The following is a 25,659-nucleotide window of genomic DNA, read 5'->3' on the forward strand; positions in this document are numbered from 1 at the left end:
GGTGGGGCTTTCTCATTTAGCTGCCACCGCTTTTCGAGGGCGCTCAGAGTCAGGCTCACGAAGTAAATTTCAGTCTGGGCTCAGAGCCCCAGGAGTCAGTAATTGAATACTCACCCGACTTATTGCTCACTGACAGTGACTGAAAGTGATGTTGAATTGTTGATGCTCGTGTTCTATTGATGCCCGGTAACTGGTTCCCCATCGGAAGGGTATTGAACAGGGCGGTAGTTTTCGCCGCCAAGAATTGTCGAATCCCTGATTTCCTGCGGGAGAATGAACTCTGCTTTAACTAGAGTGAGGAGTGTCTTTTTCCTTTTCCCGGCCATCTGGGTAAGGATACAGGACTGCTAGAAGTTCTGAAACACCACTGCTATCGCGGCCGTATCCGATGGGCGGCCTAAACAGAGGCCCCGTCAGAGAGGAGCCTCCGAAGATCCATCCGCTGGGCCATCAGCTCGTGTATGCCATAGTAGAAATGCATTGCTTTTTATTCGAATTTTGTCCCAGGAGTAACCGACAAGAATGGAAAACAACCTGGGAAGCAACGCCTTTGCACTATGGCATACACGAGTTGATGACACCTTGAACCCCCGGATACCCCCAGGTGCTCGTGTTTTGAGAGCTTGGGCATGTTCTGCTTGATGTCCAATGTCCCTGATAGCTTCCCAATCAAACATATTCACTTCCTGTGGCATTGTAGCCATTCATTCCGCAAGATCAATTATGGCTTGCTTGTCTATATTTCCCGGAACAACCCAATGCATTCGAGCGGTGTTAATGGCATATTAGGCTATTTCCCGTGATGAAAACTTGATGCAGTTTTCATATGGATTCGCACCTCGCCAGAGAATGATATTTCCACTGGGAAGAAAGCGGTGATAAAAGGTCAAGAGGAAACGCCGTATGAACGTCCGCGTCATGGCTGAGAACTGGACACACGCTTTGCTGGACCAGGTGCTGGGATTTTCTGGCTGACAATTCTAGCTAATATCTGGAGGAAGTGATCCCAGGAACACTAGCATGATGTAGACCATGACGCGAACTTCTCGTTATACTGAGACCGATGATTTATTTCCTCACTTTGCAGAGCACGGCATGTGAATGCATTCGAGGCCTGTGACAGGGCACGCGAGAATCTTTGCCTGATTGTCGCAGTGTATGATGGTCCTGGGATCGAGTCAGCACCGAAAATAGAGAATTGGGACAATGAGGGAATTTATGTTCGGGATATTGAACGGACGGCCGCACGGAGCCTGTATCGTGAAGGAAAGATCGGATGGTAAATTGTGGGGAAGATGAGATATTCAGTCTCACACAACTTACAAGTTGAAAGGCTGGTTGAGTCGACCAACTGGAACTTCAAAGACTGAGGTGAGAGGGAAACCATTCTGCAATTTGAGCTTTAGTCCGAACATCCAAAGAAAGCATTGTTTTCTTGTTTAAGAGTTGCTTTGGGAATATTTCCAGCCACAACATCGAGTCACTTCGACTCACTTCCTCGACAACATATTCCGGCCGACAATACTTGTTTGACAGTTTGATCTCGAATACCGACAGCATCATAATAACATCATCAATGTGTTGGCTTTGCGGATATGTAGCAAGGAGAATACATAAATACCGTATCAATGATTAAGGTTACGGGTAGTTGTGGGGCACATTGGCCAATCGGTTAGAGCCGAGGCCGAGTCAGGTGCGGGCCACCTTACCTACTAGTAGTATTAGTTAGCCATTTGCCAGTTCCCTGAGCCCTTACCCTATGCACCGATGGAAGGAGCAATGGACTTCCTTCCGCTTCAAGATGGCAACACTCTCTATGCTCAATCATCTACCTTTGTCTTACTCTTGCATCTATCCTGAACTGAAATGACCATCATTTCCCAGATACTAGATCCAGTCACAATTCGGTCCCATGAGGGTCTTCATCGCATCCGTGTAAGTTCCTTCACTTCCTTCTTCACCCCGGCGCTCAAGAAATCTGATGTGGTTTAGGTTTCTTCCATACACTATAGACTTCAAAGTGACAGAGAGCCAACAAAGAGCAGATGATTCGTCAGTTAGCAATGCAAATGTTGATGGATCAGGATCTATCGTTGGCCGGGCCCCGCCCTCTTCTTGTCGAAATCATCCTCTGGGCTGCATCCCTTTGACACCCGGGGCCACAACCGAAAATGAGACGGTCTTCCAAGGATATACCTGGAGTCTGGCAGATGAGATTCCAATTGCCAATGACCGACTGTGCCACGGCCCCAGCGAGCCTCGTGCTATTACTTGGGGCCGTAGTCGCAGGTTTAATCAGCCCCGATCCAAGGCGACCGGCCCTCCAACCCCATCCATTTTGAGCAACCGCGAACCACCGGGACAGAGAAGACACCTATCCTTGGATGGCTCCCAGGACAGATGGGACAACGGAGACTCCAGCAGCCCAACTTCGCCGCTCTCCGCTACTGAGTGGGTAGTCAAGGCCGCTGAACAAGGCCACGGTGGTCTACAAAATGCCATCCATGCCGCTGAAACTGCAGGCTTGCTTGATAGTAAGATGTGGGTGGGCACGCTGGGTATGCCCACTGATTCATTGACAGATCCCACGAAGGGGGATATTGCTAAGACACTCCGGGATGACTATGAGTCTTTGACTGTGTTTGTGAGTGACAGCGAGTTTGAGGGTCATTATACTCACTTCTGCCGCGCCGTACTTTGGCCAGCTTTCCATTACCAGATGCAAGAGAGCCCTCGGCGTACTGAATATGATGGTTACTCTTGGGGTCAATACCTCAAGCTCAACCAGGCGTTTGCCGAGACAATCACCAAGCACTGGACGCCAGGTGACCGAATCTGGGTCCATGACTATCACCTTCTTATTCTTCCTTCCCTACTGAGGGAGAGACTACCCCAGGCTGAGATTGGATTTTTCTTGCACACCCCGTTCCCGTCCTCTGAGATCTTCCGCTGTTTAGCTCAGCGTGAAAATCTGCTAGATGGGCTTCTAGGTGCCGACGTGGTAGGATTCCAGACAGAGGAATACTCCAGCCACTTTATGCACTCCTGCAGTCGGTTGCGGAGACTGGAGGTCTCTACTAATCAAGTTCGTTTCAACGACCGTCTTGTGACCGTTGTGAACTCTCCATTGGGAACTGACTCTCTCTCACTATACAACTTACGCCAATCTCCCGAGGTGAAAGGTTGGATATACAGTTTCCAACAAAGATACCATGGAAAACACCTGATTGTAGCGCGTGATCGATTGGATGTACCCGGAGGGATCAAGCACAAGCTCCTGGCATATGAACTTTTCTTGAAAAGCTACCCGGCATGGAGAGAGCAGGTAAGTTGGTGACATACAGTGTCTGTGACCATTTGTAACCTTTTCTCCAGGTGGTTCTAGTCCAAGTGATGTCCTCGGTATCTGGCACCCCAGAACTAGGGGCACAGGTGGCCAAAATTGCAATGAGAATCAATACGACATATGCAACCGTAACACACCAGCCCTTGGTGCTAGTCCAGCAAGATATCTGCCACTTGCAGTTCATCGCCCTACTCAGCGTTGCGGACATTTTGATGGCCACCAATCTGCGGGAGGGCATGAACCTGACCAGCCATGATTTCATTGAATGTCAAGACGGGAGCCTCACATCTCACCAACACGGATCTTTGATTCTGAGTGAATTCATCGGTAGTGCTTCCATTTTCCGGGGTCATAATCTTCTCGTCAATCCGTGGGACTACAAACAATGTGCAGATACAATCAAGATCGCTCTTGAGCTGTCGCCAGCGGAGAAAAAGTCCAACTGGGACTTTTTGTACAATTGCAAACTGCCCTATAATGTTCTCGAATGGTGCAAAGGCTTACAGTACGCCCTTACGAAAGCCCATGACGAGCAACGGGTTCGTCAGGCACACTATATCCGTTTGCTGTCAATTCATGACCTGAAGCAGGCGTACAACGCCGCCAGGACTCGGATCTTCTTCTTGAATGATGTGGCAACTTTTGGGCCAGCTTTCGGAACAGAGCAATCTCCCCTCCCAACAAAGGAGGCCTTTGCATCTCTATACGCTCTCATCAGCGATCCCAACAACATTATTTACATACTCAGCAGCCGAAGCGCAGAGCAGCTCCGAGAAGCTCTCCAAAAACTGCCATGCGAGCTAGGGTTTATCGTTGAGAACGGTTGTTTCCTACAAGAACCGGAGTCAAATTCATGGATCCCATTCGTACCTAGAAGCACCATGACATGGCGTCCTGGTGTCCAAAAGATGATGGAATACTTCCAGGAGCGAACCGAAGGCAGCCGAATCGAAGAACGTCGATGCTCCCTGACATTCCATTACGACGAAGCCCTAGACCCCGAAGTGGCAGCCCGCCGGGCCTCGGAGTTAGCAGATCAGATTAACGGTACCCGTGGACGTACACTCTGCCATGTTATCCGCGAGTCGACTTCTGTGAAGGTCGAGCCACCGCACATCGCCGTCGGTATTGGGAGAGCTGCCATGTATGTTCTGGACCATCTTCCGAACGCCCGATATCCCGAGTTTATACTCGCGGCTGGAAGCTCTCGTAGCGATGAAGCACTCTTTCAATGGGCGCATGAATTGGCTACTGCTCCTCTTGCACCTCGTTTTGAGATGTGTGGGTTTGGGAGAAAACTGCATGTTGCCACTGTGACGACTGGGACGCATTGCAGTGAGGCGAAGTCGGTTTTACCGCCTCGTTGCTCGCTCTTGCATGTCTTAGATGTACTGTCAGGGAACGCTAGCCGGGGGGAATGAGGGAGTCGTACCTATATTCTTATCCGGTGTTGGTATTGAGCCACTGCTATTGTTATAATCGTGTGGGCTGTTGCCATTCAAGAAGGATTATGAGTTACGGGGTAACATGATTAGGGCACATCATTATATGAGTCTCAAGGGACAATGGGCAGGAATTTTCATTCTTCTCTAGCCGAATGCATGCGTAGATCAACGGAGTCGGTACACATGAGTAACAGGTAACAGTGTAAAATAGCACAACTCCCGCGATAAACCTGATTGTTTGAATGAGAATGGGAAAACAGAAAATGAGAATGAGAAGAAAAAGAGAACAATAGTGCAATTACGGAACACAGAGAACAAGGATATAGATGAGCAGCATGGGTAACGATTAGAGAAAACATGAATCATGGAAATCAGCAACGGAATCATTTCATTCTAGCCTTGCATGTCGACTGCCGAGGAGATCAGATCAGACCGAACAAACCACAGACCCTCTTACGAGGAACCATCTTTCGAAGAAGACGCCTCATTAGACGAGACAAGCGTCGGCGCAACACGCCGTTTCTTCGGCGGCTGCTGCAAAACAGCAGGACTATCCTTATACTCATCCTTTTCCGAGTCACTCGCAGGCCTCACTTCTCGCTTCCCCAACACACTGACCGTCGCCGCGGGCCCGTTCCCAGTTTGCGGGACGCTGGAGACGGGGGTTTGTGGTGGGGTTGTTAGTGGGAGGGCTGGTGGGTGTGCGGAATGGGTTGCTGTGACGGAGGGGACGTTGCCGAGGGTTGGGGTTGGGTTGTTCATGACTGCTGCTGGGGTTGGCTGTGAGGAAGACTGTGTTGCTACTGAGCAGGCGGAGGTGGAACGGGCTGGACTTGCTGGGGGGGCGGGGCCGGTGTTTGTTGGAGTGTGGGTTGTTTTGACTGGTGACGGAACTACGTGTGGGGATGAGGCGTGCATTGGTGTTGCGAGTGGTGTGGTGTTGTTCACTGGGGTGGTGGAGTTTGTGTTATGGGATACGGAGGTTGGGCCGTTGTAGGGTTGGCCTAGTTCTCCGGGGGCGAATGAGAGGGTGGAGCAGAAGCCGTCGGATGAACTCATTATCAAGGTTAATCCGTCGGAAGACCTTTGGTCGTGTTAGAATGTTGATGTATTGGGGAAGAATAGGGAGGGGTACTTACCAGGTTAGATCGGTGAAAGTAGCAAAATGCAAGTTGCTCACAATGCATAGCGGAGTTTCTTGTTGCGTGTCGTATACTAGAACAGCATCTTGAGTGGCAACTGCGTATACGATGCGATAGGGAAGCGCGAAGACCGGCGCTGAGCTCGGGCTTGGTTCACTGCTGCCGATCTCGGCGGACTTGGGAGATGGCTGGAGTTTTGATGGCTCGGCTGGGGTTGCAGACGGCGGCTCCATTGTCGGTTGGCTGGTAACTGATGGGTGTGCCGATACCACAGGATCTGGAAGAGATGGGAACATCTCTTCGGCTGAAGACGTATCAAGCGTGATGTTCTTGGCGGGCTGAGTGCCTTGCTTCAACGTGTAAAAGATCGGGGAACATTTGACAGCTACGGAGGGTTTCTTGTGCCCTGGGAGATGGGAGACTGGTGGCTTGTTGAAGCCAGCTCGAGTGTAGACGTAAACCGTGTTGATGATCTCGTCGGTCGTCTTTGTAGGGTCCGTAGCTGAGATATTAGAGGTCTTGAATTGACCGGCTGGTGTGAACAATAGACTTCCATCAGGAGCGAAAGTCAATCGCCTGAAAAAGGATGTAAAGGTCTCATTGGCGTAGATGCTGGCGTTCTTGACTCCGAGGCCACCAAGGCTCGGGGAGGAAACCTCCAGTGGCTTGACAGCAGGCAATGGTAGAGACGGAGCAGGAGAGGCAGATCGTCTGATTGAAGGTGACGAGCCGAATGAGGAACGCCGACTGTGCGAGACTGGCGGAGGGTCCATGGGTAGATTAGAAGCCATTGGGGTTCCTGGGGCCGAGGGCCCAGGCGAGGCAATTGCTAAACTTCCACTCGGCTGAGATCGATGATTCACATCAGGGGGCGCAGGACTAGCGGAGGCGATTCTCTTTGCAGGGAGATCCATCTTCAAGACCTTGCCGTGCGGAGTCAATGTGAATTGTCCATCTTTGGTCTTCAAGCTGTAGATATGCACGGAGCGGTCGGATGACTGAGTCGCGACGAACTCATTAAGCGGATCCCATGCTACACCCTGAACATAGTGAGAATGCTCGGCAATCTGTCGTACCATTTGCCCTGTAGAAATGGATTGTCAGCTTATCAACTGGGATGTTGAAAATAGGAGAGCAACAGACCAGTCTGAGCATTGTAGATTCGTGCAATGTTATCCATGCTGCCTGTAATGATGAAGACTCCATCAGGAGACCAGGCGAGGTCGTAGATCTCCGCACCAGACGAGCGACACATATACTTCACTCGCCAGGTCTCTTTATCGTCCGAGGGATCTTCACCCAGCCCAGCTTGTGTCTGCAGCTCCGATGGTACCCAGAGCAAAACATTTCCGTCATCTCCAGCAGACGCCAGCATCTCGCCTATATCCGTCAGACTCCTGCCTATGCTCTCCAGCAGAAGTGCCTACCTTTTGGGCTGAATCGAACCACATTGACAGCCTGTGTGTGCTTAATCAAAGTGCTCAGGTACGAGACCTTGCGTTCCTCCCCGGTAGACTCGACTTTCCAAAGCTGTAAAATATGTCAGATCAGGGTGTGCGTACGGCGACGGAGGGCAGGTTCATACTCGGACGTTGTTGTCACTACATAGAAAGCAGTTAGTAAGTCGGCCAACATAACTAGTAAACAGATATCACCTACTTTCCAGCAGTAGCTAAGCGGCCCTTGCCATTGGGATCGAAATGCACCGAGTAGATAGGGGCATTGTCATTGTGCCATGAGATGAGCAACGGGGTGGCCTTCATGGCGAGCGCCGCAGCTCAAGGAGCCGAGTACTGGGTTTCAAGTAGAAAGATATGACAGTATGCTAGAGCCAAGGGCCTAGAGCCAGAAGAGAGAGGTTCCGAGTCCGATCGACTTAGTCTCTTCGGGAGGTAGAGGACTACGTGGAATGGCTCGATGTCTGGTGAGCTGAGAACCAGGTGAAGAGAATTAAAAAGAGTACAAAGAGTCAAAAGGATGTGACAGGTTGAAGGGTGAAGAAAGAGAGACGAGATGAGGGTTAAAGTTAAGGAAGAAGTCGTGATTCCGCGATGATGCTTCGAGTTGTTTGGGGACGCGACCGGCGATTAGATTGGCACCTTCACGGACACGGGCATGCCCCGACTGCTATATCTATGACCTTTATATCTACTCTTTTCCAGCGCCTTTTCTTTACCTCCTGAGATCCATTGAGAAATACATAATTGTAGAGCCATAGAGCAGTCGGTTTAGCCGACTCTCTAAAGGAAGCGTATGATACATGAGAGACCATAATGCCTCTCCGCCATTTCAGAAGCAAAATATAGTAATAGTTACAAGGGGAACAAGGTATTCTATGATATCCATCTGCCAATCGTCTCTCCAAACCAACTGACAGCTTTCTCCTGTCGCTTCTGCCGAGCATCGCCTTGAGTCTTCATGAAGGGCCCTGCCTCCTCCACATAAAGCTTCTGCTGCTCCAACTGCGCATAGTGTGCCCTGATCTCCAGCTCTCGCTCATGCGGCGTAAGCTTTTGTAGGGGCTTCGACGGTTTGAATCCTTCCGGGATGGGCTCCCCTCCTGGAATTTCGACACCTTGTGCCGGAGCTGCCGACGGCTTCTCTGGGTTGAAAAGCGACGTGATGGGTGGTGGCTCAAGGCCGGCAGCCTTGGCCTCCTTGACTCGCTTTTCATAATCTAGCATCTGGTGGTAGAGTTTGTCCGCATGCATTTGGATGCGCTCCTCTTTCTCGGCGTCGTAATCGAAGCTAGCTGCGTAGCCAAGGGCTTGGAGGAATTTCTGATTGAAACACACATATTAGAATCATTCAAGCGAGAGATCGGGATGAAAACTCACAGTCTGGGTCATGAAGCATCGCGAAAAAGTGGAATTCTCCGCAGAGCACATCGTCAACCGGGATTCGATTTGCTTGCGCCAGTTGCCGGTCTGGAAGCAATAGGTCAGAGCTTCTTGCTCTAGGGCACAGTTCTCCATTGCTGCTCGTTGCACTGTATCTCCGCGCTCCTTATGCTTTTCAATCACTCGGGATGCCCCGCGGACTCCGTTTTGTTCGTCGTTGTCCGCGGGCGGCTTGTAGGTTTTCCATAGATCAGCGTAACGGCCATCTGGGAAGAGTGATGCTGCAGGGACTTTCGGTTTGGAGGATTCGGTAGTTTCAGATGCTTGCGCAGGCGTAGGCGGCTTCACATCGGGTCCAGGCACATACTTGTCGGGCTTTTCCTGCTCGAGATAGTCACGAAGCCCTGGATCCAACTTCTGGACAGGATCATTATTGCTGCCCCAAAACCAACCCATGTTTGTAATATGATGGCAGTCTGTGACTAAGATCGAGCGACAATGTTCAATGTTGGAAGTTGAAAGCGCGGAGAAATCGGCAAAATTGGAGGCCGATTGCCTTGGCTCCGCCCGCTGGTCTTTACTCCTCAACATAACCACGACGCGTCTTACTCGACGCCGTTCCTCAAAAATGGAACCCAGTATGTCGCCTCTCTACTATTCCTTGCTTTGCTGAGTGCTAATAATCTGCAGCGCGAGAGGAGCGGCAGCAAATGCGGCAGCGTGGAGCTGCGTACGCGCCTTACCTATACCCCGCGAAAACATAACATATAGACTGACTTGTTGGTACAGGACGCGCAAAGCAAAAGAAGTCAATTTTGGTTTCTCATTCGGTAGCCCAATACCTCAACCAGCAGCGCCCACGCAGCTTGCTGCTCCTGATGCCCAGAATCATCCGCAAACGCAACCCGCGCCAAACACAACTCCACGCCATGCGAAGCAGTCGCGCCCAGACTCGCAATCGCAAGAGACTGTTCACACTCCGGGAAGTGCGCGTAATAAGCTTCCACCGAGGCGCTCGACATACGACGTACCCTCCTCCGATGATAGACCCGAACAGACGCGAAGCAACAAAAGAAGAAAGATCGGTATGTTACAGATCAAGCTAGTTTAAGCTGATAGCTTGCGCTAACACTTTTTAAGGTCCTACCGGCGAAACAGAAGACAGTCCTTCTCGTAGGGGTGGCAGGCGGACGGAGAACGACGAGTCGCAGGCCGCTCATAACAACACGGGTAGCGGACAATCGCAAATAAACCACGCCCCAGACCCTTCGAGTGCAGAGGCGCCTACACCAACAGGACCTTCAAATGGAACTCCGCAACCTGATACGTCGGCCGTTCTCGAGCCCCCTATTGAAAACCAACACGCAGCGGAAGAAGAGGCTACTGGCGTTGAACCAGCAACATCAGCCGGCGAAGAGCAATTGGCCCAAGTCGCGTCTTCAGTACCTAGTCCTGTAGGTGCTATAGCGACCGGGGAACAACAAGGGTCGAATCCAGTCCAGGCTGAGGGTGTGCACCCATCCCCTCTACGGCCTGGGGAACGGACCGAGATACAGAGCACGGAAGATGCTGTCACGAAGCTCACCCCTCCAATCGCTCAACCTGATACAACCACTACTAAGTTCCCTTCGGAACGTGTGAGCACTGGGGAGGCTGTCAAAGCAAGAGATGCGCCGGCATCTAGGGACGATGGCGTGATAAACGAGGAGGTTCCTCAAGCCAAAGACAATGTACCAGAGCAAGGCGGCCAAGCTTCTCGAATCCCAACTCTGAAATTGAAGAAGCCCCCTCGCGCAGCACCTAAGTCCACTGCCAGCAAAACCCCAGAACTTCCTGTGGAAGACGCCGTGCAGGTACCTGCAACTGAGACACGAGCTGAATCAGGGGCAGCCCCGGTTGAAGCTATCGAGACTGAGAATGTTTTGCCTGGACCTATACAAGACGTTGCTGAGTCTGCTTTGGGTCCTGGTAGGGGCCGCAAGCCGGCATCACAAAAGGCCGATGAACAGCCACAACGTGGTAGACCTGAGGAAAGAGTCAAGCAGGCAGTTGAGCCTGAGCCCGAACCTGCAACAGCGGCTCAGGCAGAACCTGAGGTGGAGGCTGCTGCACCCAAGTCACAACGCGGAAGACCTAGCAAAAAGACTAAACGCGCAGCCGAAGCTGAGCCTGAACTCGAGCCCGAGTCTGTGATTGCAGAACAACCAGAGCCGGAAGCTGAACCTGCGGCGCAGGTTCCTCAATCTCGCGGCAGACCTGGGAAGAAGACTAAACACGCTGTTGAACCCGTGCCGGATCATGAGACCGAAAACCAACCAGAGACTGCAGCAAAGTCTAAAGCTCAACATGTCAAGCCCAATAAGAAGGCTACACGCGCCGTAGATCTCGAACCTGAGACTGAGCTTGCGGTAGAAAACCAGCCGAGGCCAGCAGTGGATTCTGCACCTTCCAAACCGAAGCGCGGCAGACCTGGGAAGAAGGCTAAGCGCGCAACGGAGCCCGAGCCTGAGCCCGAGCCCGAGGTCGTGGCTGAACAAGAACCAGAATACCAACCAGAAGCCGAACCTACACAAGACCAACCTCGCCGCAAGACTCGGCAGCCTCGTGGAGAAACAGTTCCCATCACTGTCTACCGCCTGGCCAACGCCAACTCACTAGGCGGCACAGCACCCACAGACGACAGATCCGCAGACGAAGAAGAATCCTCCGATGAACTCACCACACACCAGAGGACGAAGATGCCCAATCGCGGTGGCGTGAACCCCGCCGATGTATTAAGCCAGATCTGCCGCGAGACCCTGGAGAAGACGCTCAACACACTCAAGGACGGGATCGCAAACGAAGCGAATGCCACACGGCGAGCGGAGTGGTCACGCAAGAGAAAAGCCGTCGAGGCATTTGGCTCTGAACTCGAGAGTCGACTCATGGATCTCAGCGGCATGCTTGATAGCAACTTTGTCCTCGGCATGCAATTGAAGAAGACTAAACGGGAAATGATGGATCTACGGAATCATCTTTACCGGGTTCGTCGAGAGCGCGAGAACATAGCTTTACAGATGGACGCAGTGCGTAGTAGACATATGGAAGAGGAGAGGGCTGGATCGGTGAGTTCAATTCTCAATTCATCGCACCTGGTGACTATACTGACAATGATACCCCTAGTCACGGAACACGATCAACAATTCTCTCCACAGTCTTGAACTGGCTCTCGAACGTAATCAGCAATCTTCTACTGGGGATTCTGCTACAGATCTTGAATTCATGCTCCGCTCTGTTGCCGACGTGAGTTCCACGGCTCCTGGATCACAAGGTGGTCTTCTGAATCAAATACGGGCTTTCAATGCACAGCTTGAAGCTACTGCGGCTCGCCTGGAGCGATGATGTTGTTGTTTTCTTTTGTTCTCTCTTTGGTTTTATGTGCTTCCGTTATGATACCAGGAATCGGTGTTTGCATTGAGTATATTCCATGGCTGGGCCAGAGGATGGCGTTTGACTTGCATCTGTACAATTGCGTGTTCTACCTACATGCAGTACATGATAGTAGCTATGGCATTCAGCTACAACATACTACCATAACATACTACTTCGATGAAAATGCCTTCTGAATTTCTGATTACTTATCTTCCAAGGTGGAAGTACCATAACACACTAGTACTTCGGTCTTCGATGAATATGCCTTCTGATTATTTATCTTCCGAGGTGGATCTTTGACCCACTTGGAAATTGATCCTCGGCATCTCCGCGCCACTGCTACTCCTCCGTACTCCGTACACATCGGCACTTCGACTCCGTACAAGATCTCGGCTTAGACGGCTTTCAGGGTGTGACAGGCTCCACACTGATTGTTAATTGCTTGTTAATACAGAGGAACTTCAGAAAATTCCTACTGAGTATATGAATGTGCCATAGACCGCCACATAGAGATATAAACCCCCGATAAAAACCCTGCCAGCAGAAGCCAGCAGACATCCAATCCATACCCAACCTCAATCCCAGCCCTACATCAAACACCAAGATGTCCAAACTTTTCACCCCCCTCCGAGTGGGCAACATGGACCTCTCCAACCGCATCGCCCTAGCGCCCCTAACCCGCTTCCGCGTCGACGACGACCACATCCCCCTCCCCTTCGTGAAAGACTACTACGCCCAACGCGGCTCCGTGCCCGGCACCCTCCTCATATCCGAAGCAACGCTCATAACCGCCCGCGCCGGCGGCTACGCCAACGTGCCCGGCATCTACAACCCAGCCCAAATAAGCGCCTGGAAAGAGATCACCGATGCCGTCCACGCCAAAGGCAGCCACATCTACCTGCAACTGTGGGCACTGGGCCGTGTCGCGAACCCAGCCTTCCGAGCCTCCTCCGACCACGAGCTGATCTCATCGAGCCCGACACCCGTATCGGCCGACTCGGCGACCCCGCGCGCACTCTCTGAAACCGAGATCCGCGAATGGATCGCCGATTACGCGCAGGCGGCACGGAATGCCATCGCCGCGGGCTTCGACGGCGTCGAGCTTCACGCTGCGAACGGGTATCTGATTGACCAGTTCACGCAGGATACGTGTAACAAGCGGACTGATGCGTGGGGCGGCAGCGTTGAGAATCGTGCGCGGTTCGCGATTGATGTTACGCGCGCTGTTGTCGATGCTATCGGGGCTGAGAGGACGGGGATTCGGTTTAGTCCGTTTAGTCCGTTCCAGGGGATGTTGATGGATGATCCGAAGCCGCAGTTTGGGTATTTGGCGACGGAGATGGCGAAGTTCAAGTTGGCTTATGTGCACTTGGTTGAGGGGAGGATTGCGGGGACTATGGATGTTGAGCAGAAGGGGGATTTGGAGTTCTTCTTCAAGGCTTATGGACATGCTTCGCCGGTTATTGTTGCTGGTGGGTATAAGGGCAAGGAGGCGGTTGAGGCTGTTGAGGGGAAGTATAAGGAGTACGATGTTGTTGTGGGCATTGGGAGGCCATTTATCTCGAATCCGGATTTGGTGTTTAGGATTCAGAAGGGGATTCCGCTTGTGCCGTATGATCGGGAGATGTTTTATCGGGTTAAGGATCCTAAGGGATATGTGGATTATCAGTTTTGTGACGAGTTTGAGAGGTCTGTGGAGGTTGCGGCTTGATTGGGTTGCAGAGGTGATTGTATAGAACGAGGATATATGTCGATATAGAGGTAGACTAGAATATAGAATATGCATTGGTTGTCAATGGCTTTCCTTGAATCTGCTTTAGGTAGGATCTTTGTCCTAGGGAGGTAACTCGGTAATTCCCGAGGCCTGCGTGGTAGCACTCGTCAAGAATCTGGGGATATATATACCTACTAGGTTCCACCTGGTACCTGGTTGCCTATGACTCTATTCCAAGGTAGCTAGAGTTCAGAACACTGCGACCTGGGATCTTGAGGGTGTAGAGGGTATCACCTAGACTCCTGGCATAGAAACAGTGCGTAGTATACGCGGGAAGACATCGTCGATCGACACCATATGTAGAACGAGAAGAGTGAAGACCACACAGGGTGTAGTAAACGGAAAGATGATTCTACGCAGTACATCATAACCAGCCAATAAAGACCACACACCAGCGCAATACACCCCACCTATCACATCGCATGATCACATCAATCGGCAGTTCCCCAGTCCAAGAATATCCCGACTTACGGAGTACTCCCCGCATTACCCCAGAAGCGTACTCCAGACTCCCATTCCGGCACCTATATTGAACACACCAAATACGCATATTAAACTTCCATCCCAAAACGTGACTACCGACTTGGCACAGCCCCGCGGGTATCCTTGGTATTGCAATAGCTTCAACCAGTGGTTTCAACGGTAGTAAACGAACCCGAGACTGGGGCAGAACCTATGTTCCGCTCCGCCGAGCCGAATCAGCACACCCGAGGATAAGTCAGTTGAGCTCATCTGGGCTGCGCTGGGCATGAAGCATTTGATTCGCTCCCTCTTCCCCACGATCCAAGATGCATCCGGATAGCAGACGCATTTTTGGGATTTGGGGTTTTGCGGGGGGATCGGCCGTCGGGTTGTGGGGTATCCCTGTTGGTGGTGCCATGTTGGTCAATGGGAGAATCCTAGCATGCCATACATTCCGTAGTCCGTACGTAGTTTGTAAATCCTTCGGTGTACGGTGATGGATGTGGCTCGTGTGATGATGCATGAGGCGCTAGGAAGGCGATCGTCCAAGGCCTTGGGCTCAGGGCTGAGGAGCTACGATATACTGCGTATTCCAAGCCGCATCGCTGGATTGCTGGATTGCTGAGTTGAGTGACGAGGCCAAGGTCTGGAAGGGTCTCGGCATTCGGTAAGTATGGGAATGAGATCTGTTGTTTGGTTGAAGGTGGCTTGGTACGGCTACTACGGCATGGCATGTTTGAACTTGGCTGTGGCTATGGAGGAGCAATTGCCAATAATTGCCCGTTTATGTCTAGTGGGCTGAAGGTCAGGAGATATTGCCGGTATGTTCCAAGGTAATATATCGTGTTCTATTGTAGACCACTTGGATCGTGTTGAGATGCGTTGGTTTTGTGTGGATACCCTATCATCGGAATAATTCTCGCCAAAAAGCTAACCAAATCCAATTAGACCAATCAAGTAGCATTCTCTTCACTGGATAATACACAGTAAGAACTAAGAACTGTTGCTCTCCCAGTCTGATAATGCCCCAAGCAACAGGCTAATTAGAGTAGTTTTTAATACCAGCATACAGTAATTATGTAACAGCGTTATAGCATGATCCACTTGTGCACCAAACAACGCCTAAAGTAAAAAGAAAAGTTTCTTTATTGCCCTTGGCACGCCACAACAAGCCCATATCTCTTCGGTGGATGCTTACGGTAGCCTCGTCCGTCTGAGCAGTCAGAGATTTCTCTCTCCCAGATGGTGACAAGAGCAATGGTCGTAATTGGAAAGTGTGCTAGCTGCGCTTCCAGGTGTTGTCGTAATTGTCAAAGTGTAAAAGCCGTACTTCCAGTTGTTGTCGTAATCGTGAAAGTGTGCACAGAAAGCCGCACTTCCATTCTGTTTGTTTTGTTGAGACGTTGTGTGTTGTAGATTATGCCGACGAGCCAAAGACCTCGGGTATTGTCTCAGTGGATGCAGAAAGTGGACCCCTTTTCCTACAGTAGTCTGCGCTGTTACTACACGGGCCTAGCAGATCGCAGGGATCTTGCATATGATTATTTCCGAGCGTCGCTCATGGCCGTTTTGGCCGCGAGCTACTATTTTGACCAGTAAGCAGAAGACGGACGGGAAACTGAGATTCCGGGATGTATTCCGTATGTAACTAGTGGCTACGCCGGCTTCAAAACAGAACAGTCTGGATCTGAACGGGATGCCTAGCGGACTGGCTCAAGGGAATCAACTCATGCGTAGTTACCCACGGAAAACCTAAGCTTTATGATCCTGCATGACTAGCACGAACGGAGTACGGAGTCCTCCGTACATATTGACATTGTACCTCACATCACGGGACTTTTAAACAAACGATGAAAATTGAAATATCAGAAAAGGGGAAAAGGGGAAAAACGAGACCAAAAGGGTCGAGCCTCGCCGATCCAGGTTCCCCCCGGACCTACGGCCCATTTGAGAAAGGCGGCGTGGACACGGTTGTGCGACGCCAATTTGCTTAGCATTGAGCAACGGTGTACAACTCCCGTTGCCCCGAGATTAGAAACGGGTCAAGCATCGAGATGGACCTACATTGTCCACAGATATGCTGTGTGTGGATGATCGACTGACAATCATGTTTTTAGTGTGAATTGCGATGGTCCGTCCTGAGTATGGTGAGCCAGACAGGGGCAAAAGGGATAATATTCTGCGCGTTTCTTGCACTAGCTCTGGAGGAGTGGGGGTGGATTAACAATAATGCAGGAAAATCAATTCACCCATGTCTGCATGTCTTGCCTTCACGAGAATGGCTTCGTACAAAGGTTGGGTTTATTGGTGCAGAATCTGCGTCGGAGACTTAGGCTAAAAGTAGCGTATCACTTTTCCTCTCCTGCTTTGCATAGTGTGTCTCCGTAGTAAATGCAGTAAAACTGTCAGAGCATTCTGCATTCCGTGCGGTGACGCGTAGATCTTCGGTATTTGATACTGGGGATCACTTACCGAGTAAGCTTGCTCAGCGAGTCACTGCTACTTGGAAGCAGTTCTCCAACGTACCTTTTTTAACCTCACGAAACACATAAGAGTGTCGTTCTCGTATCTTATCCTCCGGTATTACATAAATTGAGTGCTTCTAGACTAACTCTGTGATTCGATCATACAACGCAGTAGAGGGTTGGGGTAGATGCTCGAAACGGAAGTCGATGTAATCATGACGGTTGATATTCCAACTCAATCCCCAGATCCCTTTTCTCTCCACTTTTTCCCTCCCCGTCCAGCTTCCATTCATCCTTAGCTACCCTGCGGGTTCGCCCATGTCTCCGTGCCGTCCTTGGACTAAATAGACATAGCTTGATGATTTCTAATTTCTGTGAAACAAGTCTAAATGCCATACTACACAGTATATAGTAATTGATAAAAAAAGGAGAGTAAAAGGAGAGAAGAAAAAAGAAAAAAAGAATTGCAACTGGTTAGTGGTACCAAGGTAGCATGTACTCCGTAAATCCGGGATAATCATGGGAACAGCTCCCCAAAGTCCCAAACTCACCAATTTAACTTCTCTAGAGTGGAAACGGGTCCTGGCGGGTGCACATCATTGCAATTCCAATTGAAAAATACAAAAAAAAAGGAAAAAAAAGAAGTTTGGTGACTGAGACGTATCCACCGAACAGCTCCAGGGCTTGGGGTATATTAATTTCCTCTCCCGCTACTTTATCCACTTTACTTCCCTCTTCTTCTCTTTTTTCTAGAGTCGAACTTCTCCCCTATAACTGTGTTATACGGATTCATATTTTATATTCCTTTTCTTTTCTTTATTCCTTTCTGCATTTTCTTTAAAACATAATGTCTGCCCCTGAAGCCAGCAACGGCCTCGAGAAGGACGTCAACTCCGTCCCTTCCAACGGCGGTGGCGCCCCCATTCAGCCCCAGATGTCCGCCGAAGAGCACCAGGTCGCACGCGCTGCCGCCCGCTTCGGATATGGACCCCTCGCCCACGTCAACACCGCAGAGGCTTCCCTGCCTCCCTTCGGTGGTGAGTTCCAGCCCGGTCTGTACAAGTCCGTCGAAGGCCGCAAGTTCGCCAATCCCGCGCCTCTTGGCCTGTCAGCTTTCGCCCTCACTACTTTCGTCCTGAGTCTTATCAACATGGGTACCCGTGATATCTCCTCGCCCAACATAGTCGTCGCCCTGGCCTTTGGCTACGGTGGTCTTGTTCAGCTGCTCTCCGGCATGTGGTATGTAACCGTAATACCCGTCAACCCAATTGGATTGGGGTTCGATTCAGACCGTGTAGCTGTAGCTAATGCATCTACAGGGAAATGGCCGTCGGTAACACCTTTGGTGCCACTGCTCTGTCCTCCTACGGTGGTTTCTGGCTCGCGTTTGCTATTGTCTTGACCCCCGGTGGATTCGAGATCGGCGAGGCTCTTGGCGAGACTGGCCCTGATCCTACCCCATTCTTCAACTCCTTCGGTCTGTTCTTGATGGGCTGGTTCATCTTCACAACCATCATGTTGTTCTGCACCCTCAAGTCAACCGTCGCCTTCTTCCTGCTCTTCTTCTTCCTGGACCTGACTTTCCTGCTCCTTGGAATCGCCTACCTGCACCGCGATGCCGAGGGTGGCGTCAACGTCCCTGTCCAGAAGGCCGGTGGCTTCTTCGGTCTGCTCGCTGCCTTCGCCGCTTGGTACAACGCCCTCGCCGGTATTGCCGATACCAGCAACAGCTTCTTCATCATCCCCGTCGCTCACTTCCCCTGGTCCCCCACCGGCCGCACTCGCCGCAGCAAGACCGACCGTGAGCAGGCATAGGTTATTTCCACTGTGTGGAAAGACAGGGGAAGTGTGCTGTCAGGTGCTTGTAATGTTTTTATACCCAGTGTTGTATGTATAGGCTGTGCAGGTAGACGGTCTCTCCGTGTCGGGCGGGTTTCATCGACACGTTTGCTCGTTGATTTTTCCCGGCGAGTGAGAGTCACTGTATATCTTGTCTGTGGTTCTTGTCTGTGAATGATCAATACGGAACATCCCGGCAGAGCTGCAGATATCTGCCATGTATCCCGGCTCTAATTTGGATGAGCTGGTGGATGCTGGTTGTAATTGTTCAGTTGAGTATTCAGGTCAATAGTCTTGTGCTCACTGTTTTTCCTTGCTGTATTTAGTCTTCTTTACCTTCGAGTTGTTGGACTCAGTAATTAATCCATCTTCAAAGTTCAATGTCTTCCAACTTGTAGTCGTATCAAGTCAACAAATCAATTCGATGACTTATGCCGTGAGTGTATGCTCTCGTCAGAAGTATGTTCACCCCAATCCCAACCCTGCGTCGTTGCAAATGAACCGGATATCCGCCGAAGCCAAGGCCAAGACCTTGAATGAGTGACCCCATCAGTGATCACACCCCAGACACGCTCTTGGTCCAAGCAATCTCTGCACCGCCAACAGAGATAAAGACCCAAGCATCAAATCAGCATGACAACGTCAAACCCCCATAGCCAACAAGCCATGACACGACAGCCCAGCCCGAGTATCTAACCGATATCAAAAGCCATGCGGCGAGACAAGCCGCAGTGCCAAAGTCAAGTCGGTCATGTCAAGTCGGTCATGTCAAGTCGATCATGTCAAGTCGATCATGTCAAGAAGGAAAGTATCAAAAAGTCTTGTCAGAATGAAAGGAGAAAAGGAAGTAGGAACAGGGAGGGGGGCAGGACCTCCCTAAGTATCAGCAAGTTCCCCAGAACAGGGTTCTATCAGGGTCTATAAATCATACTTACTCCGTAGACCCTGACTAGTGTTTTCCGCGAGCCACCCGAGAGTGGAGCTGAAACCAAGCCCGGTATTTTCTCGGCTTTGCGTGGTGATATGGATGTTATTTTTGGATTCCAATTCATACATGCTGTTGAACATGCCAGCCCTATCCTCCCACATGGTTATTGCACATGATACTGCCGGTCTGATAGATGGCATGAAGAGGCTGAGATGAGACTGAGCCGAATGGTCAATATACGCTGTACAATAACGGGCGAAATAAAAAAATCAGAAGCTCAAGCCAAGGCAAGCTGAGCTAGCTGGTGATGTATACACAAAAAAACGCGCAATGCCGAGTTATTGCCGATGATATCTCGGTTTAAAATCGGCGTGTTCGGTGATTGGCGTTTTCAGCCAATCAGCATCCGTGAATGGCTCTTACGGGCGGAGATGGTTCGGTGGTCGGGATGCCGTGCTTGTCTTTTACGATTGTGGGACTGGATGCCGAGATTGCATGCATGAGGTAGGAAGGTATGTCGAGTTTGGTCGGGATGGTGTGCTGGGCGTTTGCTTTGGGGGATTTTACTCTACTATTGTTGTAAGGGTGTGCGATTACTGTGTAGATACTTGTACTTGAAGATGCGAAGAAGCAGTGGGATATGGATGTCTGATGATGGTGATCAATTAGATAACCTGCGTAGTCAAGGGATATTCTCAAAAATTGAACAAATACACGACACTATGTTCATCCTTGTGAGTAATAGCAAAAATGGCAAATCCACAGCCCCATTTCTATGATGTACAGGGTAAAAAGAGGGGCTATAACCAACACTCCCAAAGTTGCATCTATGGCAAAAGCTAAGCCAAGTTCATGTCATGCTAAGACTTTCATCTGTAACTGACATTCGTCCCAAACCTGACGAAGCATAGGCAGATGGATGCGATCGACGTAGAAAAAGCCCAACAACACAGCGCGCATATCCTGCCAAGAGCTGATACCCTGCATCTGCGCGGCTTTCGCCAGCTCAGAGATGAAAAATGCTCGTTCCGACGGCAGCAGTAGACTGCAAGCTGCGCCCATGAATAGCTGCCAGAGGAGCAGGTCGCCGCATAGCCCGAATAGGCCCGTCGGGATGGTTGCCTCGAGGGCGATGCGCAGAGCTTGGATTGGCTTGGGCAGTAATTGGGCAACCATGGGGTAGAAGTTCCAGATAGCGCTGTTGTGGAAGAGCAGTAGAGCAAGCCGGGTGCTGCCCTCGATGGTGTCGTCGCCCTTTACTTGGCCGGTTGCTGTGTATCGGTCTGAGTGCAGCTGGTACTCTACGTGCAGGACTTCGGTATTGAAATAGTCCTCGGTTTCTTCGTTGAATTCTTTGTAACCGGTGGTGCCTTTGATCCACTCGGCGTACCAGGATAATTCAAGAAGGTCATATACAATTTGCTGCATGGGTCCGCTGAAGAGGCCGGGGATTTTGAGTAGAGGTAGGAGACGGGTGGCTAGTAATGCTACGTCGTCGTTGGGTGCAACGAGAGAGAATCGCACTGGGCGGGTGTAGCGGATAAAGGGGAATATAGGTCTGGCGAGGGCCATGCAAGCCACTCGGATGTCGGTCCTGGTGATGGGTTAGCGAGTGTTCTCGGCTCGGATTGAAGACGAGGCGAACCATGATATCTGAAACCGTATGTCTGAAGGCACGTCGTCGAAATTCTCTCGCAGGGCGATCATCTGTCGCAAACCTGCCAGATGGATTTTGAGATAATCGGGATTCCCCGATGCGATCTGCGGTGATCAGCCTCGACATCAGTCAATTCAGGAGAAGCACTCACTTCAATTGTCAACAAGGTTGAAACCGCAGCAATCAAGGCATCACTGGAAGCCTTGACCGGGTCTGATAGGCCCTCATTCACCAGGCGTATAGTTTCACCACGGTGATGAAACGTGTCAATCACCAATTGACTTCGCTTCTGATTTGGATCTCGGATGGGTAGTTCGCCTGCATGCATGGCATCATTGGACGAAGCCATACATATCGTGGCGTGCAGAATAGCCGGGTCGCGCTGGATCAAGGATGCCCAATGTGCCTGCAGCTTAGGTTTGTATCGCGTTTGTAAAGGGTGCGCTGCTTGCGTGAGATCATGGAGAACTAACGGCTGCGTCAGTATGCAAGCTCTATATGCGAGTATGGTGTAGAAGTACTTACAGACTCGCAGGTGTCGCATCATTCGAGGTGTAAGTGGCGTATGTCCAGTCTCAAAGGGATCATTAGCTCCCTGCCCAAGGTAAGACCAAATAGAGGGGCTAGGAACGCAGGCTAGCATCCTGATTTCACTGTCATCATATGACGCGACCGGCATAACAGGGTATCCCACAGACGTTGAGGTCACCATCTCCTCAACTTCCTCTGTTCCTTGCTCTTCCGAGTATTGACTTCCCGACACACTGGCCGATGTGCTGACTGACAGCCGGCCAGATCTGGCAGGTACGAGTGCATCGACGGAGGTCGGCGACGGATAAGCTGGTTGTTTCCATTTGCTGTTATTATACTGTTCCGTGCTCTCCATTCGCTTCTTGCGATTATGCTCGGACATCACATGAGATCGAATGCGCTTCAATGTTTCATCTGTCGTGCCCGCCGCCGCCGTTTGCTGATCGCTATTGACCCAGAATAGCGTCGATTTCCCCGCAGACGCATGGTTGGCGTTCTTGCGGGGTTTGCGGACCCGGGCGGGTGCATGACGACTGGAGGCTAGCGCTGGAGGAGCTGGGTGAGGCGCTGGAGTCGGAGGGGTGGGAGGCTTTGAAGACTGTGAATTCGGTATAGCTGTCGTACCGGGATCCACGTAGATTGGGTTGGGAGCTGCGAAGGGGTCCGGGTGGATCGGATCGGCCGACCAAGCCGCAGCCGACGGCCGAGTGAGCACGGGCAAGGTCTCCTCGTAAGCCGGTGAGTAGTCCTTGGCGTCCATCGCAGAGCTTATCTGGTCAAGACATTGGAAGGAGGAAAGGGTTGGAGGAAGAAGACAAGCTTCCTTGGGACCGGCGGGGTAGACGAGCAGGCGAGGAAATTGGATTCTTCACAACTATCTCAGCTTGGACGAATCATTGGCCCCGCTAAGGGTTAGTGCGAGGCGTCGAAGGATTTTAGATGATTGATGCCTGGTTGATCTTTGTTGCGACTTTTGGCCAGCGGTATGAGTATTAAGGGTAGGATAGCCTCAGCTAGGATATCCAAAGTACTGTGTATATGAGATAGAACAGCCTTATAAATCAACGACCGTTTTGGAGAGTTCCTCAGTTCCACACGAGCTCTGGGGAAAATGGGGATACGGAAAATAGCTGATCCACTTCACCTGTCTCTTGAGTTATCCGCCGAGGCTGGTGTGGTCATGTGGCGAAGGCTTAGCGGGAGGAACAATAGTATTGAAGAAGAACACGAGGGTTATCTGAACGTCGTCTTAACATAACAATATAACATTATGATCTACTCTTATCTACTGTTAGACTCTAAGCACGGTTAGCACCGGGCAAATCTGGTTATATCTGGGAACTCATATGCCAATCCTTCCACCTCAACTTGCTTTCGATCTGCGTTCAACCGCCCTGCAATGTCATGAATCATGATTGACGGAAGATCTCCAACGCCCACCAAAAAAAGAGTTCAAGGCGTTTGTAGTCTCCGCCCTTGTCAGCACTAGCCATATACCATGCGTGTGAACTATTTGTAGGTTCATAATCTCCGATATCGGCATGTTCTACCTGGATTACTCTATGAGGCAGCAAGATTCGAGATATTCAAAGGTCTCTGAGACATCCAATAATCTATTGGAACACTGAAGGTAGTCTACATCGAAGGCAAAGAATTGAAAAACGCCGTGGGAGTGAGATGCAACGAATGAGATAACCTAGTCAAGGGAATGTAATCTAACAACGTCGGTATCATTCCGAGATCATGCAAATGGGCCCCGAATTCTAGGTCATGCCGGGGCGCGGGAAGATCGGCACGGTATCCAACTGTTCTAATCCACCCATTGTACCACTTTGTCCACTGTTTTGCCACCCTTGTCCAGTCTGCTGATTAACGAACTGACTCTGTCGGAAAGGGTTGGTACTGCCAGTCGGATTGGGCCGCAAAGGGGCAGCTGCTGGAGGTTGCAGGCCTTGCGGGGCAGGGGAGCTCCGTGCAAAAGGGTTGGTCCCCGTCCGCTGAGGTTGGATCGGCTGCGCTTGGGGTTGGGTCGGTACTGGCGGGGGAGTGGAGGGATTATATTGCGTGTTTGCGGTAGAAAGTCGTCTCGCGAATGGGTTCGTGTTCTGTCGCGAGAGTGGAGCAGCGGGAGACTGGGGGCCCGTGGAGTTGGCCATCATTGACTGGCGGAAAGGATTGGTGTGCTGAGGCTGCAAGGGCTGAGGTGCTTGCTGCTGCTGTGGAGGGAAGGGCGAAACGCCTTCCTGTGGGATAGGAGGCAATTGCGACTGGTAGCCATATGACTGTGGCTGCGCCGAGTACCCTCCAAACCCGGCACCGGTTGGCATAGCTTGAAGTGGCTGCGGCTGCGGCGGCTGTTGTTGCTGGGTTTGCCCGAAGGGATTATTAGGGCCCTGTGCTTGATAAGGCGCTCCATATTGGGCCGCCTGGCCATATCCTGTTGCCTGGGCCTGCTGTGGAATCGACTGAGGCTGCTGCTGGAAGCCAGCCTGCTGGGGATAGAACTGCTGCTGCGGTTGCTGTTGGAAACCCGTTTGCTGGTACTGCATCTGGGCCTGTTGCGCCATTGGTTGCTGGTTCTGCTCAATTGAATCAAAGAAATCAATCAAATCCGCAGGTGCCGCCTTCGGCTGTTCGGCCTGCTTGGGTTGGTTGGCCGTTGGGTTGGGTTTCGACGAGGGCGGGGTCGCCTTTGGTACATCGGCTGCCGCACTGGCTTCCATGCTTGGTGGAGCGCGCACGCCCTTCTTGGCCAAGTACTCGCGTCGGCGAAGATCGAAATCAGGATCGTTGAGATCATCCTCGAGAAGGCGCGCCAAGTCCGTAGAGGCATGCTTGAGCTTTGGTATCTCCAAGCGAGTGGCAGATTGGAAATGTCTGGCCACTCCCAGGAACTGTACCACTTCTTCCGTTTGCTTTGTGAATGTCTTGTAGATTGCCAAGGCACGTACGCTATCCGGTCGCGACATTTCGAAGTAGTGTTCTGTGTAGGTTCAGGGTTAGACCAGCGCCAAAATCCCTGGCAGAGGGGCCGTGAGCTTACCCAAAACATTGATCGTGCCCTCATTCATGACTGAATATAGAGTCAATAGATCGAGTGTGAGGAGGCGAAATGCGGTCAGACTGATCTCGTTCTCCGGCTCATCGGTCAATAGCTAGATTCTGTCAGTGGCTGAGGTCGCCCCGGAAGTTGGACAGCACCCACATCACAACGTAGTAACGCCCGAATCTGCTTCTGTACAATTTCGGTCTCCCGCAAGAGACCTTTTTCCACGCCTATCCTCTTCAGCCGCCCCGGCCCGCTCCGCACATGGTCTGTCTTGCAGGCATCAAACGCCTTGGCGCGCGTGATAAGGTACTCGGCATACCGTCGGATGTTGTGTCCCTGCGATTGCGCTGGAAAAAAGTCAGTGACCGCGCTAGTATATGAGGAAACCTCTAGTCTAACCTTCAGAAAAATTGCTGGGCGCGATCTTCTTCGGGTTGTCGGACAAGTATCCCAGCGCAGCATCGAGTTGGCCATCCCGGATCATCAGATGAAGGACAATGAGCGCTTTGAACACGATAGTCCATGCGGAGTCTCGAAGTCGAAGCTGGAGGGTGCGAAATACCTCCGCGACTCCTGCCTCGCCAGTATGGGTCGCCACCAGGATGTTTTCGATGTATTTTGATTTAGGGGCCGCAAGCTGTTCGCACCAATTTAGTGAGTGTCGCACACACAAAATAATAGATCCATAGATCAAGGGCTCGATCTAACCTTGAGCTTTGTGGCCCCCTTTACCGACTTCTCAAATCCACCAGGCATGTTGTTTTAAAGGG

General features: G+C 51.2%; 8 protein-coding genes across 8 annotated transcripts; 4 read left to right on the forward strand and 4 right to left on the reverse strand.

Annotated features, from left to right (window-relative positions):
• Window positions 1–1,981: 1,981 nt before the first annotated feature.
• Window positions 1,982–4,767, forward strand: N7515_007086 (trehalose-6-phosphate synthase; the record flags this gene model as incomplete). Its single annotated transcript, XM_056667830.1, has 2 exons — window positions 1,982–3,325; window positions 3,376–4,767. The coding sequence occupies 2 exons, from the start codon at window positions 1,982–1,984 to the stop codon at window positions 4,765–4,767; spliced, it is 2,736 nt and encodes a 911-aa protein (XP_056521426.1).
• Window positions 4,768–5,244: 477 nt separating this feature from the next.
• On the reverse strand, window positions 5,245–7,696 carry N7515_007087 (uncharacterized protein; the record flags this gene model as incomplete). The annotated part of the gene is made up of 6 exons (XM_056667831.1): window positions 5,245–5,875; window positions 5,931–7,017; window positions 7,077–7,313; window positions 7,361–7,463; window positions 7,519–7,534; window positions 7,593–7,696. 6 exons carry the CDS (start codon window positions 7,694–7,696, stop codon window positions 5,245–5,247), a joined length of 2,178 nt encoding a protein of 725 aa, XP_056521427.1.
• Window positions 7,697–8,266: 570 nt separating this feature from the next.
• Window positions 8,267–9,229, reverse strand: N7515_007088 (uncharacterized protein; the record flags this gene model as incomplete). The annotated part of the gene is made up of 2 exons (XM_056667832.1): window positions 8,267–8,713; window positions 8,771–9,229. 2 exons carry the CDS (start codon window positions 9,227–9,229, stop codon window positions 8,267–8,269), a joined length of 906 nt encoding a protein of 301 aa, XP_056521428.1.
• A 172-nt stretch (window positions 9,230–9,401) lies between these two features.
• N7515_007089 (uncharacterized protein) lies at window positions 9,402–12,154 on the forward strand (the record flags this gene model as incomplete). Its single annotated transcript, XM_056667833.1, has 5 exons — window positions 9,402–9,411; window positions 9,464–9,503; window positions 9,563–9,858; window positions 9,914–11,877; window positions 11,936–12,154. 5 exons carry the CDS (start codon window positions 9,402–9,404, stop codon window positions 12,152–12,154), a joined length of 2,529 nt encoding a protein of 842 aa, XP_056521429.1.
• Window positions 12,155–12,788: 634 nt separating this feature from the next.
• Window positions 12,789–13,895, forward strand: N7515_007090 (alkene reductase; the record flags this gene model as incomplete). The annotated part of the gene is made up of 1 exon (XM_056667834.1): window positions 12,789–13,895. One exon carries the CDS (start codon window positions 12,789–12,791, stop codon window positions 13,893–13,895), a length of 1,107 nt encoding a protein of 368 aa, XP_056521430.1.
• A 3,837-nt stretch (window positions 13,896–17,732) lies between these two features.
• N7515_007091 (acetate uptake transporter family protein) lies at window positions 17,733–18,700 on the forward strand (the record flags this gene model as incomplete). The annotated part of the gene is made up of 2 exons (XM_056667835.1): window positions 17,733–18,124; window positions 18,205–18,700. The coding sequence occupies 2 exons, from the start codon at window positions 17,733–17,735 to the stop codon at window positions 18,698–18,700; spliced, it is 888 nt and encodes a 295-aa protein (XP_056521431.1).
• A 1,807-nt stretch (window positions 18,701–20,507) lies between these two features.
• On the reverse strand, window positions 20,508–22,600 carry N7515_007092 (uncharacterized protein; the record flags this gene model as incomplete). The annotated part of the gene is made up of 4 exons (XM_056667836.1): window positions 20,508–21,246; window positions 21,298–21,413; window positions 21,461–21,777; window positions 21,835–22,600. 4 exons carry the CDS (start codon window positions 22,598–22,600, stop codon window positions 20,508–20,510), a joined length of 1,938 nt encoding a protein of 645 aa, XP_056521432.1.
• A 1,003-nt stretch (window positions 22,601–23,603) lies between these two features.
• Window positions 23,604–25,645, reverse strand: N7515_007093 (ENTH domain protein; the record flags this gene model as incomplete). The annotated part of the gene is made up of 5 exons (XM_056667837.1): window positions 23,604–24,823; window positions 24,884–24,995; window positions 25,046–25,236; window positions 25,289–25,526; window positions 25,598–25,645. The coding sequence occupies 5 exons, from the start codon at window positions 25,643–25,645 to the stop codon at window positions 23,604–23,606; spliced, it is 1,809 nt and encodes a 602-aa protein (XP_056521433.1).
• Between the last annotated feature and the right edge of the window lie 14 nt (window positions 25,646–25,659).

Source organism: Penicillium bovifimosum (genome assembly GCF_028826915.1).
Source record: "Penicillium bovifimosum strain IBT 22155 chromosome Unknown utg000005l_segment0_segment0, whole genome shotgun sequence".
Classification (NCBI taxonomy): domain Eukaryota; kingdom Fungi; phylum Ascomycota; class Eurotiomycetes; order Eurotiales; family Aspergillaceae; genus Penicillium; species Penicillium bovifimosum.